Raw genomic sequence first — 16,657 nt, 5'->3', positions numbered from 1 at the left:
GTACAATGTTCAAAATCAGAAATCTGTCAATGGTAAAATTACAGTGACTAAAATCACAGTCTTTCTAGAAATAGTTACTTCTCATTTTACGAAGGGTACCCTCAATTTCTCCTTCTTTTCCTAACTTGATTTTTGAATTCTTCCACATAGATGTGCACACTCACACAGAAATCTAACAACCAACTAGATAATTAAAGCATCAGCATTTGAAGAAAGAACATAGACGTAAGCAGAAAATCAACAAGGTAAATATGAAAGGAATCTAAGTTTACAAAAGCAGAAAAGAATAGACAAATCAGACCTCTTAAAAAGTATGAAAATATTTTTTTTCAGAAAGACTTGCAATCTTTTTCTCATTTTTAAAATTTATTTTTTAATACCCAGATCATACAAAAATGTTACAACAATGTAGCTTAGTTCCGTTTCAGCTTTTTGCAGTTTTCATCATCCCTGGTACTGAGGATAGACCGTGTATAAAAACATTACAGATTGGAACTATATGAGCAATATAGTTGTACAAAAACATAACAGTGGCATTACAATAAAACTGGATTGTAAAAATGGCTCAGTCCCATTTGTGAATATGTTTCTATTCTTGTGACTGCTTCTAAATTGGCACCCAGAGCCAGTATAGAACACCTTTCAAGTCTCATGGATAGCACAACTTTCATGGATGAAGAGCAACACTTTCATGCTGCAGTATAATATGTTTATTATACTATTAATCACTTTAGCTATCCTCATGGCCATTCTTTCCAGGATTCCCAATTTGTATTGCATTAGAAACTAAAACCATCCAAGCTTATTTAAACAAAAAGCTAGCAGAAAGAGTAAACTTTCATCCCGTTGATTTGAAACCAAATACCACAACTAAAAGGATAATTTGCTAACTCATTGCAGCACCTGATTCCTAAATAGTAACAACCTGATATCAAAGCGCTATACTGACAATTCAGCATCATAGTCTTTCATCTGTGTTCTTCCTGTGGGTCAGTGATCAGTGTGGAATTGAGATACACTGATCCTGAAAATCCCAGCTTTGTATGTGCTGATTTAGTTAATCTGAATCTAGAAATCTATTTTCACTGAATATAGAAATCATGATCAGTTTTCACCCTCACAAAAGTATTAATACTCGGGCTGTTAGATCCTCATCTTGACTAAAATCCATCAGCAGCACGTAATACAGGTTCAAAATAAAACCCTTACTGCCACATTATTTACTGAACCAACAGGGAAGCAAAGGTACAATTACCTAAATTTGAGTTCATAAGAAAAAAAAAACTGGCCAAGCTTTTCTAGTTATTTAATGTTGGATATTGGGAAACTCTTACAATTCAACTAAGAAGCTAAATGTGTTTCTAGGTAAAAAGCAGTTATATAACATGCTACTCTGATTTCCCATCACTACATCAGAAAAGCTAATATGTTATACAATAATCATTCCTTTACTTGAATGCAATAAGCATTCTACGATGCTTCAATCTCTTTCAGTGCAACACTGCAATATCTTAGCACTCCAATCTTCAAGAGTAATTCAATTTTGAAAATGACGTTCCAGGTATTCCAAATGTATATCTTGCAGGACATTTACTCTCAAGTACTGGAGTATGCCACATAACAAGGTTTCGTGCTGACATTGGATAGTAATTGCACCAGCTTTCAGAGGTAGTGTGCATCTTTAAACACCTTTATTATGACTTTTCCCCATGACAGGAAAGTAAAGGTGATAATTTAATAATCAGATGATTGAGGCTTCACTCTGCTCATTCGCCTCACAAGATTTGTTAGCATTTTTGGAACGTTCAAGAATGCCATTAGAGCATGGTTTAAAACAATTCAATAATTTTTAACAAACTAGTCACCAGGTCCTTTGAGAATGATATTCTTGGCATTCAGCTGTTAATTATCAGTAGTACTAGTTATCCCTGAGTTGTAGTAAAAAGGAGCCCCATGAGAAGATTATATGCAAAAGAAAATGATCACTGCACCACAAAAAGTTAGAATGGCTTTCTTTTACATTGAACTTATCACATACAGCCATTAAGGAGAAAACATTTTGAGGTTGAAAAGGATTTCCATATACATAACCAGCGATAAATCCACCACTATTTCAAATATGATCACAAAAGATTACAAAGGAATTGAATTAAGTTGCATTTCCTTTTAAAACCTGTCCTTTGTTCTTCTTGTGCTGTAGCAGAAACATCATAGCATTTACTTGTTGTCATTAATGTTTCAATTAATATTGTGGAAAGATATGTAAAAACAACTGGTACAAAAACACTATCATCCAAACATAAATCCTATTTACATAGCATTTTCTTTGGCATGAAGACTCAAAAGGAATGAGAAGAAATATATCCTTGGAACAGAAATTATTTCAACAAACAACAGTCTCTTTAACTGGATTGCGACTGAAGCGGTGTATTTACAAAAGTATTTCTCCTTCTCCCTCACCCACCTAATTTATCTTTGCTGCTTACTCTTGTTTTCCTGAAAGCACTGATGTTTGTTTTGATACAGCTATCCAATATTCTGCCCTGAAATACTTTTGTGCGAAACCTAAATAATAAAATGCTGTCAGGCTGTTCACAACAGAGAGCCAAGCTCTAACCGTGTCTCATCTGATATTCACACATGTCTGTTTTTGTACAAGAAGTCATTGGATAATGTTCAGGAATGAAATTCCTGGCTGCTTTTACACTTCCTTAGTCTGGTGATGCACTAACAGCAATGTCTGCATTGCTGCATTTGTTTACCTCATCAAATGCAGCACTGCTCATTCATCAGAGATAATGCCACACATTTCTCAAGCATTTTTCTAAACAGACATGAAACATAATAATGAGCATCCAGACAAGCTGTAGGCTTTCATCACTGCCATGTAATCTCAATGAAATCAGAAAAGGTGCATGGTTTATACCACATATTAAACAAAGGATCAGGGCATAAACTGCCATATTTGACTGAAGGCCGAAGCATATTTTAAAAATTGAAAGGCTTGGTCCTTCAATTTTGGATGTCAAAATATATTTCATAAAGTCAGTGCCCTTTTGATATGTACAACAGGTATATGCTTGTCCTATATGAGTGGTTCATTTTGTGTTCACTTAGAGTCATCCCACTTTATGTATTTTACTAACTGACAAAGGAAATAATGAAATTACATGTTGGTATTTTGGCAAGAAGTATGTGCAGACTGGCATAAATCAAATTTTAATTGTAATTTACAAAAAACAAACAAATTCTGACAAAGAGAACTCTGAAAATGAATTCTCTGGTCACATTCACTCAAAACAAGCTTCAAATTAATGTTCTAACAAGTGAAATTAATGAATAGCATTTGAAATACTATACATCACACTTAATGGAAAAGTAGAGAAATGAACACACCCTAAGCACACATCCTTCAATTTTTTTTGAGGACTGTATAAAATTCTCTAGTTATAAATAAATGTTTTGAGTAAAATTAACACCAAATTAAGTTGCATTCAAGATGTTTGTCACTCATAAAAAGGTAAGGTTTTGTAAAAGGATCTTTGAAAGAATGCGAAATTGACCCTGAAAAATGATTTCCTTCGGGTGCGGGATATTCAAGCTTCTAGCATTATGCATTAGCCAGGGGTATTATTTCATTCTCAGTCCGTGCTGCTTTTGGATCTATTTTATCACCCTTTCCGCCTTTCTTGCTTTTCATTTTTAAAAGTACCACTGCAAGGATCAAACCTATGGGAACATTTTGAGAATAAGTGTTATTATTTAAGTCAATTCTTGGAAAAAAATGAAATGACATTTTAGCCACAGAAGCTTTTATCAGACCAGTAGTTTGGTTCTTGGTCTGCACATACCTATAAAAGCAAAGGTTCCAAGCAATATTCCAACTGCAAGGGCGACTTTTGATGATCCAGATAAACCTTCTACTGGAATGAAGCATGCATTTTTATCTGTGCATTTACAGACAGCAACTGAGGAGGAAGAAAACAGAATGGTAAAAAATGTATATTTGACTGATAACATCACATTAAATGCTGAAATCAATGTGGTAATTTACATAGAGACATGGAAGATAGGTGCAGGAGGAGGTCATTTGGCCCTTTGAGCCTGCTCTGCCATTCATCACGGTCATGGCTGATCGCCCCACTCAAAAGCCTAGTCCTGTTTGCGGCCTTTAACCTTTGATCCCATTTGCCCTAACTGTTATATCTAGCTGCCTCTTGAATCCATCCAATGTTTTGACATCAACTACTTCCTGTGGTTATGAATCGCGCAGGCTCACCACATCTTCATCCTAAATGGTCCATCCTGAATCCTCAGACTGTGACCCCTGGTTCTGGGCACACCCACCATGGGAACATCCTCCTTGCATCTACCCTGTGTAGTCCTGTTAGAATTTTAAAAGTCTCTGTGAGATTCCCTCATTCATCTGAACTTTAGCAAAAACAATCCTAACCCAGTCAATCTCTCCTCTTACGTCAGTCCCGCCATCTCTGGAATCAGCCTGGTAAACCTTCACTGCACGCCCTCAAGAGCAAGAGTATCCTTCCTCAGAAAACTGCACACAATATTCTAGGTGTGGCCTCAGCACTTGATATTATGGCATGGCTAAGCACTGAGAAACCTAAGTGAGGTTTAAAGATGATACGCAAGTTAATTCTGAAGACAAGATGAGATTGGCAATAGATGCAACCTTACTTATTATGGTCACTGAGAGCGAATAGTACCCAGGAATAACACACTTTATATCTAGTTTAAGGAATGTAGATTGGAGGCTTGCTACATTTATTTTTATTCTGCGCTAGTTATCCAAACATTCTTGACAATTTGTCAAAGGACCAAAGATTTTAACAATTCCCACTAAATCTACCTGTTACAAAAGGACCTCAGGTGAGGTTCTCCGATTTGTTAAGCTCTCATGTGTGGAAGGTTGAACTGACTGACTATGTTTATTTATTGCCCTCTCATTTGGTCATTACATGGTTAATTTAAAAAGCATCACTTCCGCTGTGGATACCTTTCTCCCTGATCATTTTTTTTTTAAAGGAGCCCACTTAACCTAGGCTTTCTTGAATTAACAAAAAGATGGAATTTATTAATTACTAAACATGAGAAAAAATAGTAATGGAGCAACACGTATACTCAGAACTAAATTTTCCTAGCCCTGAAATGACACGAGTGAGTTGGGAGTATATGGCAACATCTGAAAAATAAGATTCACACCTCTACAAAATTGTTCAATTCTACAAATACGTTCTAAACGATGTGGCAATAATCTCACTAGTGAGTGGTGCGGTGCATATTTGCATGCACTTGCATGTCATTTGTGACTAACCTCATCTCATTTATATGCAGATTCCTATTCTCCCAAGCACTGGAGAGAACTTAGACAGTGATAATTCCCAATATGAAAGTCAGAGCAGGTATCTGCTGGCTCCAGTTAATCACTTGCTTTACCAAGTGTCCATCTTGGACAGTAGTCCCCTGCAATAGATGTTACATTCCAGAGGCAGCAACCGCCTGCAGCACTCCCATTCACACATTACGACATCAGACACGGACCAGCCTCATTACATCCTCATGGCACATCTCCGGCTCACTTAGAGTACAGTTCCCTACTTCAATGCTACATTTTGAAGCTCACCATCATCTTACATCATTATACTGTTGTCAGGTCACTTGGGGCGCAGTGCCAAGCACCTGTCTCATGGATTGCACCAGCGTGCATGCAGAGCTCCCAGCTTGCTCTCATAATGCTCACTCAATTGGAACCTACTTGGATACTCACAGATCTCTACCTTGCTTTGCCTTTTTGAGGTGTTTCGTTTCACATAGACCCTAAAGCTGTGTTATTTTGTTGAGTGGGAAGTAATGGCTTAATGGTATTAATCCGAGGACCAGGTGATGTTCTGGGTTCTGGGTTTGACTACCACCACAGCAGATAGTGGAGTTTGAATTTGATAAATATCTGGATTTAAGAGTCTAATGATGACTATGAGTCCATTACTGATTGTCAGAAAAACTCATTTGGTTCACTAGTGTCCTTTAAGGAAGGAAACTGGCATCCTTACCTGGTTTGGCCTACATGTGAGTCCAAACCCACAGCAATCTGGTTGATCTTAAAAGTACTTTGGGATAGGCAATAGATGCTGGCTTAGACAGCAACACCCTGATTCTATGAATAATTTTTTTTAAAAACAGGCAGCTCATCGTAGCTGTCAGCAACAGTCAGCTAGTGGGGTTGATACCTTGCTGTATGGCACCATGCTACATCAATGTCTCGCATACAGCATGAGGCAACAGCCTATGTGGCAAACACAGTGTATGTGTCTCAACCAAAGTCTAGTAAAGCAATTTTCTGGAAAGTCAAAGCATTGTCATCAGTGAGGGGGCCTGCCACAGTCAGTCAAGGGTAGCATATGATCTCAGTCTAGAGGTTTGGACTTCATCAGTTCAGCCATTTAGCATTGTCAAAGTACATGGGATTTGTATCGCCATAGTCCCAGGAGTCGGACCCAGTCATTGTCTGTCCTGTAAGTCCAGTTCAACCAGTGCAGGGTTGGGGGAGGCAGTACAACAGTCAAGAAACTGCACAGAGATCAGTTAGGAGTCTAGGCACTCTTAAGTTGGGGTTGTCTGTCCACCTTAGTCATTGTCAGTGCTGGGGATCTGCTCACTGAAAGTCAAGAGGTGTTAACAGGACCTCTGCTGTGTTAGGGACACTGAGAATGTCAATTGGAGAGAGTGAGCTAGACTGCAGAGTGGTAAATAATTGTGAAACTGGCATAACTCAACTTTTAAGGATGGGAGACATGAGTTACTGTGAAGGAGTCATCATTATCCATGATCTTCCTTGTTTTGAGAGAGGAGTGTGCAGCATGATGTTTGGCCTGACTAAGTTGTAGGGTTGAAGCTGAGGGAATGGGAATTTGAGAGATGAAAATGTAAATGAAGGAGTTTGGTGGGAACATGTAGAAGCTCATTGATGATGGGGTCACTGGGGAGTGTAGGTAAAAAGAACATGGAAGTTCAGGAGGGTTCCTTGATTCCCAGGCTGAGACCACAACTCATTCTGCCAAGCTCTATCTGAGCTGCCTCAAATCCTCATCTGAATTGCAAATGAGGACTGGAATTGAAAATGACTTTGGCCACACCTGGAATGGGTAGCATGTTTTTAACCCTCCTCGGCACATGGGCTCTCCATGTACATGATTTGAGGCTTTCGAAGGGACAGGCATATTATTTAGATATCTACACAGTAAAGAAATCAATATTCATAGTATCCTGTATGTGAAATGCAGACTGTAACCAACAATGTGGGATTCAAATCCTGTTCATAAGTAATCTTATTCATGTTATTGTTCATTACAGATTGATCACTGTCATCTCCAAGAAACAAACATAATCAGACACAAGACGTAAGTGAGGACTGCAGATGCTGGAGATTAGAGTTGAGAGTGTGGTGCTGGAAAAGCACAGCAGGTCAGGCAGCATTCACGGAGGAGAAGAATCGATGTCTCGGGCAAAAGCCCTTCAATCAGGAATTCTTGATGAAGGGCTTTTGCCCGAAACGTCAATTCTCCTGATAATCAGATGCAAACCTAACAGTCTCACCAATGGGCCCATAATTCAAAGGCAAGTCAAGATCCCAAAGGCTGCAGGAAGGGCATGAAGCAGATTTCTTCTCACCTTTACCTGTAAGCGTTCACCAGCATGCTCCTACATGTAATCCTACCCTTCATGGGTGATGTAGGAGCACACATATTAGAAATCCTACAATTTCCATTTGGAGAGCAAGATTTGGAGCTGTATATATTGGAATAAGGTTCCCTATCTCAAAGGTCAATATGGAAAAATTCCATGGCCCTTCCTTACCAGAGTTTCCATATACCACACATTCAAGACAATGCTAAATCATAATCCGTCTGCTAATTCTCAGATTACTCAGAAACTGTTCTGGTTCTGACATTCCTTATACAGGTTCACTCAAACCGAGACCAATGGATTCAGCCAGACCAGATGTTGTCATCACTGTGATTACAGTGCATTGAATCATAGAATCTTAGAATCCCTACAGTGTGGAAACAGGCTCTTCGGCCCAACAAGTCCACACCGACCTTCTGAAAAGTAACCCATCCAAACCATTTCCCTGCCCTGTTACTCTACTTTTACCCCTGACTAATGCACCTAACCTACACACCCCCCTAAACACTATGGGAATTTAGCACGGCCAAGTCACCTAAACTGCACATCTTTGGATTGTGGGAGGAAACCGAGCACCCAGAGGAAACTAGTGCACACACAGGGAGAATGTGCAAACTCCACACAGACAGTCACCTGAGGCTGGAGTTGACTCTGAGTCCCTGGTGCTGTGAGCAGTGCTAACCACTGAGCTACCATGCCACCCCTGGTTCTGAAGATGCAGAACAATTGATGAACAGCTCTGTTAGTAAGCCCAGGGTCAGCAATAATCTCCACTGATGATGTCACACCTGAAGGTCACCTCAAAGTGCATTAGTGCATCAACCTCAATGCGATTTCCTCCAGAAGGGTGAGGAGCATTGCCATCACAGACTGAGGATGTCCTTGGACACCAAAACAGACATTTGCCAGCTGCTGGAGCTGGATGTCCTCAGTCTGTGGTGGCAATGCACACTGAAGAGTTGAGTGACTATCTTATTTCAATGGCCATGAAACTGTGTTAAATCTTTTACAGTTGAGGATCAGTGTGGAATCTCAATCCTCAATCCACAAATGTATCAAATACAGAGAACATAAATCAACAGATTTCATCAGCAGGAAAGGGATCCATTCCATCAATATACAAGTCAACAGTGGTCATTGATTCTACATCTTAGATGTCTGCAGTAGATAAATTGTAGGGCACAATGATAGCTATATGCTTGAGAACCTGATGTTTTATTTAATACAAGGGTAGACATTATTTATTTTTCTAATGGTAATCTAGATTGCCAGTATTTCTAAGTGTCTCCCTTTCTTTTATTTTTATTTTTATCTGTTTTCTACAGAGTTACTGACTCGCACAGACCAACACAATAACTTACCTGTTAACATCTTGGATAATTTCTCAACTTAATGCCGTAAAATTAATTAGTTTTCTTTATCTTTCTTAACAATGAACAGCACGGTGGGCAGCACGGTGGCACAGTGGTTAGCACTGCTGCCTCACAGCGCCAGAGATCCGGGTTCAATTCCCGCCTCAGGCGATTAACTGTGTGGAGTTTGCACATTCTCCCCGTGTCTGCATGGGTTTCCTCCGGGTGCTCCGGTTTCCTCCCACAGTCCAAAGATGTGCAGGTCAGGTGAATTGGCCATGCTAAATTGCCCGTAGTGTTAGGTAAGGGGTAGATGTAGGGGTATGGGTGGGTTGCGCTTCGGCGGTGCGGTGTGGACTTGTTGGGCCGATGGGCCTGTTTCCATACTGTAAGGAATCTAATCTAAATAGTGCAGACTGAGTTTTGGTGTCAGTAAATGAAGAGTGCAACACAGAAATATTGGCTTACACATATGAGAGGCTGATTTCCGATTAATATGAATAAAGGCAAAGAACTGATAAGAGTTAGAATTCTAGCTTGGCCAAGGGAAGCATGATATGCATGCAAAGGAATGCATGATATGCCTAAATTATCCCACCTTGAAACATGTCCTAACGTACACAAACAGTGATCCTGTCAGCAGGCATCCACAGAGAAAAGGCAACCAGAGAAACGACTGGATTAAACATAGATTTTGTGGTAAGCATGATGTACAACTCAACTTGAAGAGGAGAGCTTTTGGAATATTTGATACACAACTGGCACACATCCATTCTCAATCTAGTTCAATCATAACAAGTTCCATCTGGCCTCATATGCTGCAGAAACAATTCACTATCTAATATTTTTTAATTAATCTGTTCAAAAATGTCAGAATAGGTGGGATTTGAATCTGGGCCTCCTCAATCAGAAGATTCTGTCACAAGATCCAGTCACTGTTCAAGGGTTATACTGATCATTGGTTGAACATGTGACTTGTTTTCTTAATCACCAAACATCTCCGAGAACTCACTTTTCTTCTCCTGCAAACTCATATCAACAACTTGGCAGAGCTCAAGAAATTCTTTATTAAGTATAGACTCTCCAGTGGGTTCGATCAGAGTGGTGCTGGAAAAGCACAGCAGGTCAGGCAGTATCCGAGGAGCAGGAAAATTGACGTTTCGGACAAAAGCCCTTCATCAGGAATAGTCTATTGGTCTTTCCTTAAGTGTCTAGAATTGGTCACAATATCAATGGTTCTATAAAGTTTGTCATAACTCATTTGCTCTGATACCCTATTTTTCTATTTGTAGAGCCTAAAATTCCACATTCCTCCTACTTTCTCAAAGAGCCCTGCTACCTTTAACAATTTCCCGCACATATTCACTCATGCCCTTCTACTGCCAGTTAGAAGTTTAATTGCTTATTTTATGGAAGTAAGACTCAAATAGAGCAAAGAAAAAATTGACACACATTTTATACGTCACTTTCATAGCCAACAAAATACCTGTGACTTTCATTCACTATTGCGATGTCAGGAAATTTACTAGAAAATATACGTTTTAGCCTGATATTTTCCAGATTAGTGCAAATTCTACAACCGCAAGGTAGGTTCATGCTTTGAAAAGTGAAGGCCCATATCAGTTAAAAATTAATTACGTAAGAACTTAAGAATTAGGAGCAGGAGTCAGCAATTCAGGCCCTTGAGCCTGCTCCACCACTCAATACAGTCTTGGCTAATCTCACTCTCAGCCTCAACTTAATTTCCTGCCCACTCTCCATAACCCTTCAAATCATTACTAATTAAAAATCTGTCTATTCCTCCTTAAATTTACTCACTGTCCAGGCATCCACCACATTCTGGGGTAGTGAATTCCACAGGTTCACAACTATTTGAAAGAATGGTCCCTCCTCATTTCTCCTCATCTCTGTTTTAATTCTGCCACCCCTAAACCTAAAGGTGTGGTCTATTGAAAGTAACAGCAAGGGACAAACTCACAGAAGCATTAGAGACAGATAATACTGAAGCAATTAACAGAGATCCATGAAAGAGTGGACAATTCAGAAATATTTATTTTTGGGGCCAACCAGATAAATATTGTCAAATATTTGCCATTGGGAGAAAGTGGGACAAATATTGTCTTTCTTAAGAACCTTGGGTTGATGAGTTATGAAACATAAACCGAATGACCCACCCCTAAAATGGCTATTTTTCCTACAAAATATAAGCATTTATGAAAAACTAGTTGGCATTTTAAGATGATACCGTTGAAAAATTACCTGTTATGTTATCAATTCCTTGTAGAGGTGGAGAGCCACTATCAGTGATTAGTACACGAAGATTATATTTTGTTTCTTCACTGTGTCGGCCAAATTTCATGGTGACATAGGCATGAGTACCTGTGAAGACAATAACCATGGTAGTGACATTATTCAGGTTCAGTACAAGCATTTGCAGTTACACTAGAAGGATTGCAAACATCTGTTTCAAATTCCTACTCATTAATCCCAAATGTCGGTAATATTTACATCAAATTCTAACTGGAAACGTTTGCTGTAATACAGTAAAAATGCATCATTGAGTTTTTAAAAATGATTTCTCTCCTAAAATTAGAAGTGCTTTAAGATAAAAGATGCCTGATGTTCAGATCTAAACATAAATCCAGATGTGAGTAGATGAAGTGATTTTTTTCAGCCTTCAGTCAAGGCAGATGACAGTTGTTTGAGTTTGCAATCTTTCTGCTGGTTGTGATTAAGCTTCAGAAGTGAAATGCGTTCTCCATCGTCCACAGTTAGTCCAAACTTGGGGGAGGAAAATGAATTTCTGAGCATTTATTTTTTGGAGAATATACTTGTATACTCTATATCTTTAAGACAAAATTGGATTATGTCCAAATTCAAAGTTCAAAACTTATTACTCTGGTTAATAGAAATGGCCTCCAGCTGAGCACCAACATAAATCTATGGAAATGGCCAACCTCCCCTCAGCAGACAAAGAGAAGCAACTGTAGAGGTTCTAGAAGCATATAAGGCTGTTGAAGATTAAAGTTCATCACGAAAAAAAGAGCTTGAGTGGATTGCAGTCAAACAGAATTGAAAGTCTAACTACCTCAAAGAGTCTGCTCATTTAAAAACCCAGCTATTGGAAGTTATAGGACAAAGTTAAGCTTTGAAAACTGAGATGGAAAAAGCCTCAGAAGATCTTCAGAAATCCTCTGCACACACAGCCAACGTTCTCAAGTGATTGACACAAAAAAAGATACATTGATGTACAAAATAATCTCTCCTTAAAAGGAATATTCAAAGTTTCAAAATCACTGTGCACTATTATAGGAGGAAAACATTCACCCTGAATTAATGAGTGATGATTTTCTGTTTAAAACAGACTCTTGAGAGAGAGAAAAAAGCTTTCCTTTATGATTGCAACAGATTATCACAGAGAAGCAAGTCCTTATTTAGAATAGAGATCAACTGCTGCATTACCATGATATTTGGAAAAAAGGCTTAGAAAGTTAAGGGCCAATAAAGCAAATTGCCATCCAGTTTGCAGATCATTGTGATGTGCAGGGACATCTGATAGATTCTGCTCCAGATGCTTATTTCCTCACAAGCAATGATGCACTTCTCGTGTGTTATAGAACTAAGAAATGTTTTTGTCTGTAGAGAAGCTGTCATCTGACTCCAATTCTATGGTCACCCTGACATCAATAGGGGAATTCATGCATTATATACATTCTTCAAGGGAGCCGAGGGTATTTTTCAAGATTAATGTCACATATCAAAGAGACTTGTGGAGTTTTGGGGAGATGGAAATAAAGAGTTAAAAGGTTATGGTTAATTATACTTCATAAAAAAACTTGGGGTGGGTGTAGAGTAAAGCGTTTCTCTTACGATGACGATTGAGCATGTGCGAAAGGAGCTATATCATATCAACATCAGATCACATGAACAAAAGTATGAGTCTATAAGATTGCAGTATAGTGTGTCCTCAACACACCCAATTCCAACCTTTCTAGTCCCAAGTTTCCACACAAGCTGCCATTTTCTTGCTTCTTTTCATTATGTCACAGAGTTCAAAAAGGTTATCGCTGACTGCATAAGGAGTCAGTTAGCTGGACAGCTGGTATATGATGCAGATTGATGCCAATAGCGTGGATTCAACTGCACAATGGCTGAGGTTACCATGAACATTTTCTTCTCAAACCTTCCCCTCACACAATGTGTTGTGACCCTTAGGTTAAACTCACAATAAAACAGCCATATTGCCCAGCAGGAAAATGTTAATTTTACCTTATCCTGACCACTCTTCTTATAATCTAAAAGATATACACATGAAACAATGAATTCAAGATACAGTTTATATATAAATTTATGAAACACTGACTTGTATTATTATGCTTAAAAAGACATGAGTTTTTGGTCTTCATTTACCATTTATGGTTTCAACTTTCAATTCTTTGCCTGGGTCTGCAGGAATAGAAAATGTGAACGGCGGACCATTTTCTTTATCATCATCTACAGCATGAATTATTATTTTCTTCTCTTCTACAGCTGGTAGGCAAATGGAAAACTGAGAGGAATCTTTTGCTAATTTGGGAGCGTTGTCATTAACATCGTTAAAGTAAACAGAGACTTCCACCGAAGTACTCTTTTTAGGTTTGTCTACAATAAAACACAAAGCAAATACTTAGTTAACATTAAACTTTGAGTGTTTTGTCTGCGAGGTCAATTGAATCAAGATTGGAACAACTTGAGAAACAATAATTGTACAAAAAAATTCTTAAAAGCTTGTGAACAAAAGAAATGGACACTCATGTATGAGCCTCAATTCAATGATATCTCAAATTCTTTTAGGTAGGACTGAAGAGGACTTTGAGCAAGACATAAATGAACTTAGACCTCAGTCACTAAACTCGTTGCAAGTTTTTAAAAGACTGTTGAAAACAGAAAGTTAGAAAATCAGAGAATTCTAGGCAGAACAATTACAGAGGATTGAATAACCCTGGCTGGTTGACAGAATCCCAACAGTGTGGAAGCAGGCCATTAGGCCCATCAACTCCACACCAACCCTCTGAAGAACATCCCATTGCCATACCCACCTTCCAACCCAGGCCTGTAATCCTGCAATTCCTAAGATTAATCCACCTAGCCTGCACGTCCCCATTCACTGTGGACAATTTAACATAGTCAATCCACCTGACCTGCACATCTTTGGACTGTGGGAGAAAGCCAAAGTACCCAGGGGAAACCCATGCAGGTCTATATCCTGCTGTATCCTTTGACAACCTTTTTCACTATCCACAACTCCACCATTTTTTTGTCATCTGCAAACTTACTTATCAGAGCACCTACATTTCATCCAAATCATTTATATATATTACAAGCAATGGAGTGGACTGATCTTGGTGGAACACCATTGATCATAGACTTCTGGTCAAAAATACACCCCTTTTAACTACCCTCTGTCTTTTATGACAATTTTGAATCACCAACTCACTGTGGATCCCATGTGACTTAATCTTCTGGATCAGCCTACCATGAGGGATATTTCAAATGCCTTAAATCCACTGTCCTACACTCAATCATCTTTGTTATTTCCTGAAAAACTCATTCAAATTTGTGAAACAAAACATGCCCCTCAAAACGTCATGCTGACTATTCCTAGTAAGTCCATTATTTTCAAATGTGAGTAAATCTTGTCCCTTTGTACCTTTGCTAAAAGTTTCACTATTGCTAATGTAAGGCTCACTGGCCTATGCTCAAATTAATTCATATTTGAGGAGTGAAACATTTGGTTTGGACCTGGATCCCATAAAAGGGATGAGTCAGGAAACAGATAATTATATTTATCTAGCAATCATATATTCGGGGAGCAAATCCTTCTATAAACTATTGTGGTTTTCTCAAACAAAAGAAATCTTCATCGTACTCATACAATTATGAGTTTCATTGTGTGATGTATAGGGACGAAAGCCAAATACAATAAACTTAAGATCAATCATTAACTGATGAATCAGTCTTTACGTATCTTGATTCATTCAAGTGATGTGGGTGTTGCTGGAAAGGTCAGCAATTATTAACCATTCCTAATTGCTCTGAAGGTAGTGAGGGTGAGCTGTCTTTTTGAACTGCTGCTGCCCTTAGGTTGTAGGTAGACCCACAATGCTTTTAGGAAGTTTTTGACCCAGTGAAAGAATGACAATATAGTCCCAAGTCAGGATGATACATGGCTTGGAGGGGAATTCACAGTGTTCATATTTCTTTGCATTTTGTAGATGTTAGTCACTGTGAGTTTGAAAGGTCCTGTCAAATGAGCCTTGGAGAATTGCTGGAGTGTATCTTGTAAACACATATATTACTGCCATTATGTATCAATGATAAAGGGACTGAATGCTGAAGGTGGTAGTTATGGTGTTAATCAAATGGGATGCTTTGCCCTGGCTGCTGTCAAGGTTCTTGCATTTTGTTGGAGCTGCACTCATCCAAGCAAGTTGAAAGTACTCAGTTCCACTCCTGACTTGTATCTTGTCGATAGTCGACTGGCATTGAGGAGTCAGGAGATGAGTTACGTGTCACAATATTCCTGACCTCAATATATCTTTAAGTTTGAATGGTTGCTTATAAGTGAGAAAACTGTAAATTTTTGTCATTCTGCCCTGTCAATAGATATGACATCTCCTGCTACGTGTACTGAAATGGAAATAGGAAGCCCATTTACTCTAACTGCTACTTTATCAAACACCATTCCTTACATAATCTCTCATTCAGCCTGTTCCCAGCACCAGTATGGGGTCCACTGCAGACCAACTGAAAGACATTGTCTGTTATTTCCCAACCTCTTCCTTCTTTGAGCTTGGTGATTCCCTTACCTCACTTCAAAGCAATTCCATGGAGATGTAGAAGACCATTACTATCTCAGACACAAAGTTTAGAGCTTAACAAAGAGTAAACTGAATGTGGTCATAAACCAAATTCTGATTTCAGTATTCCAATTCAGTTGAAGACTAATTTGGTGCTCACATCTATCCTGGATGACCAACTCTGGGGACTCAATAAAAAGAGAGATTTTGATGTGAGGTGGGCATGCAGTAACACTGGAGAGACTAGAGACTGGGCTAGGCTGAGGGAGAGAGAGGAGCAGTAGAGAGACTGGAGTATGGTGGGGTGGAAAAGAAAGTTTAATCATTGCCAAGACAGCTAAAATCCTTGCTGACAGATTTGAGAGACAGTTTTGTGGAGAAGTAGGGTTTAAGGTTGTATGGTGATCCAATTCTGCATGAATCACTCTGAAGTTGTTGCTGTAGTTATGTTGGTTTCAAACAGATGTACAAATAACTTTTTGTCAGTTTGCTTGAAATGTTATGTACATGAGTGTTGTGCTTTATATTCACATTGATGTCTTGTCAAAAAGGCTAAACAATCCATTTGCTGATGTTCTACACTAAGTTGATTTGTAAGCTGACTCTGTGCAATGCTGATACTGTGTTAGGCAAGACAGGACCCTAAAAGTTGTAAAGAACTAACATGACATATCTAGGGGCATAAATGATTTTATCCTGAGGTCAAGTTTTTATTCATTTTCAGATTGTGTGGTCATTGATAAAACCAGCTCTTGGTTTTCATCT

At 38.8% G+C, this 16,657-nt stretch overlaps 1 protein-coding gene across 6 annotated transcripts in view; it reads right to left on the bottom strand.

Moving 5' to 3' along the window:
• Positions 1-347: 347 nt before the first annotated feature.
• Positions 348-16,657, bottom strand: part of cdh17 (cadherin 17, LI cadherin (liver-intestine)) — a 95,743-nt gene continuing 79,433 nt past the window's right edge. For all 6 annotated transcript variants that reach the window (XM_072570233.1, XM_072570234.1, XM_072570232.1 and 3 more), the window contains 4 exons: positions 13,464-13,694; positions 11,313-11,432; positions 3,852-3,968; positions 348-3,729 (listed from right to left, as the gene is read on the bottom strand). In XM_072570233.1, the coding sequence (XP_072426334.1) occupies positions 3,611-3,729; positions 3,852-3,968; positions 11,313-11,432; positions 13,464-13,694 (587 nt within the window). In that variant the 3' untranslated portion in view covers positions 348-3,610. The remainder of the gene's footprint in view (positions 3,730-3,851; positions 3,969-11,312; positions 11,433-13,463; positions 13,695-16,657) is intronic.

This window comes from Chiloscyllium punctatum, chromosome 5 (genome assembly GCF_047496795.1).
Source record: "Chiloscyllium punctatum isolate Juve2018m chromosome 5, sChiPun1.3, whole genome shotgun sequence".
NCBI classification, from domain to species: domain Eukaryota; kingdom Metazoa; phylum Chordata; class Chondrichthyes; order Orectolobiformes; family Hemiscylliidae; genus Chiloscyllium; species Chiloscyllium punctatum.
The sequence above is the reverse complement of the archived record's forward strand: the minus strand, read 5'-3'. Positions and strand labels throughout refer to the sequence as shown.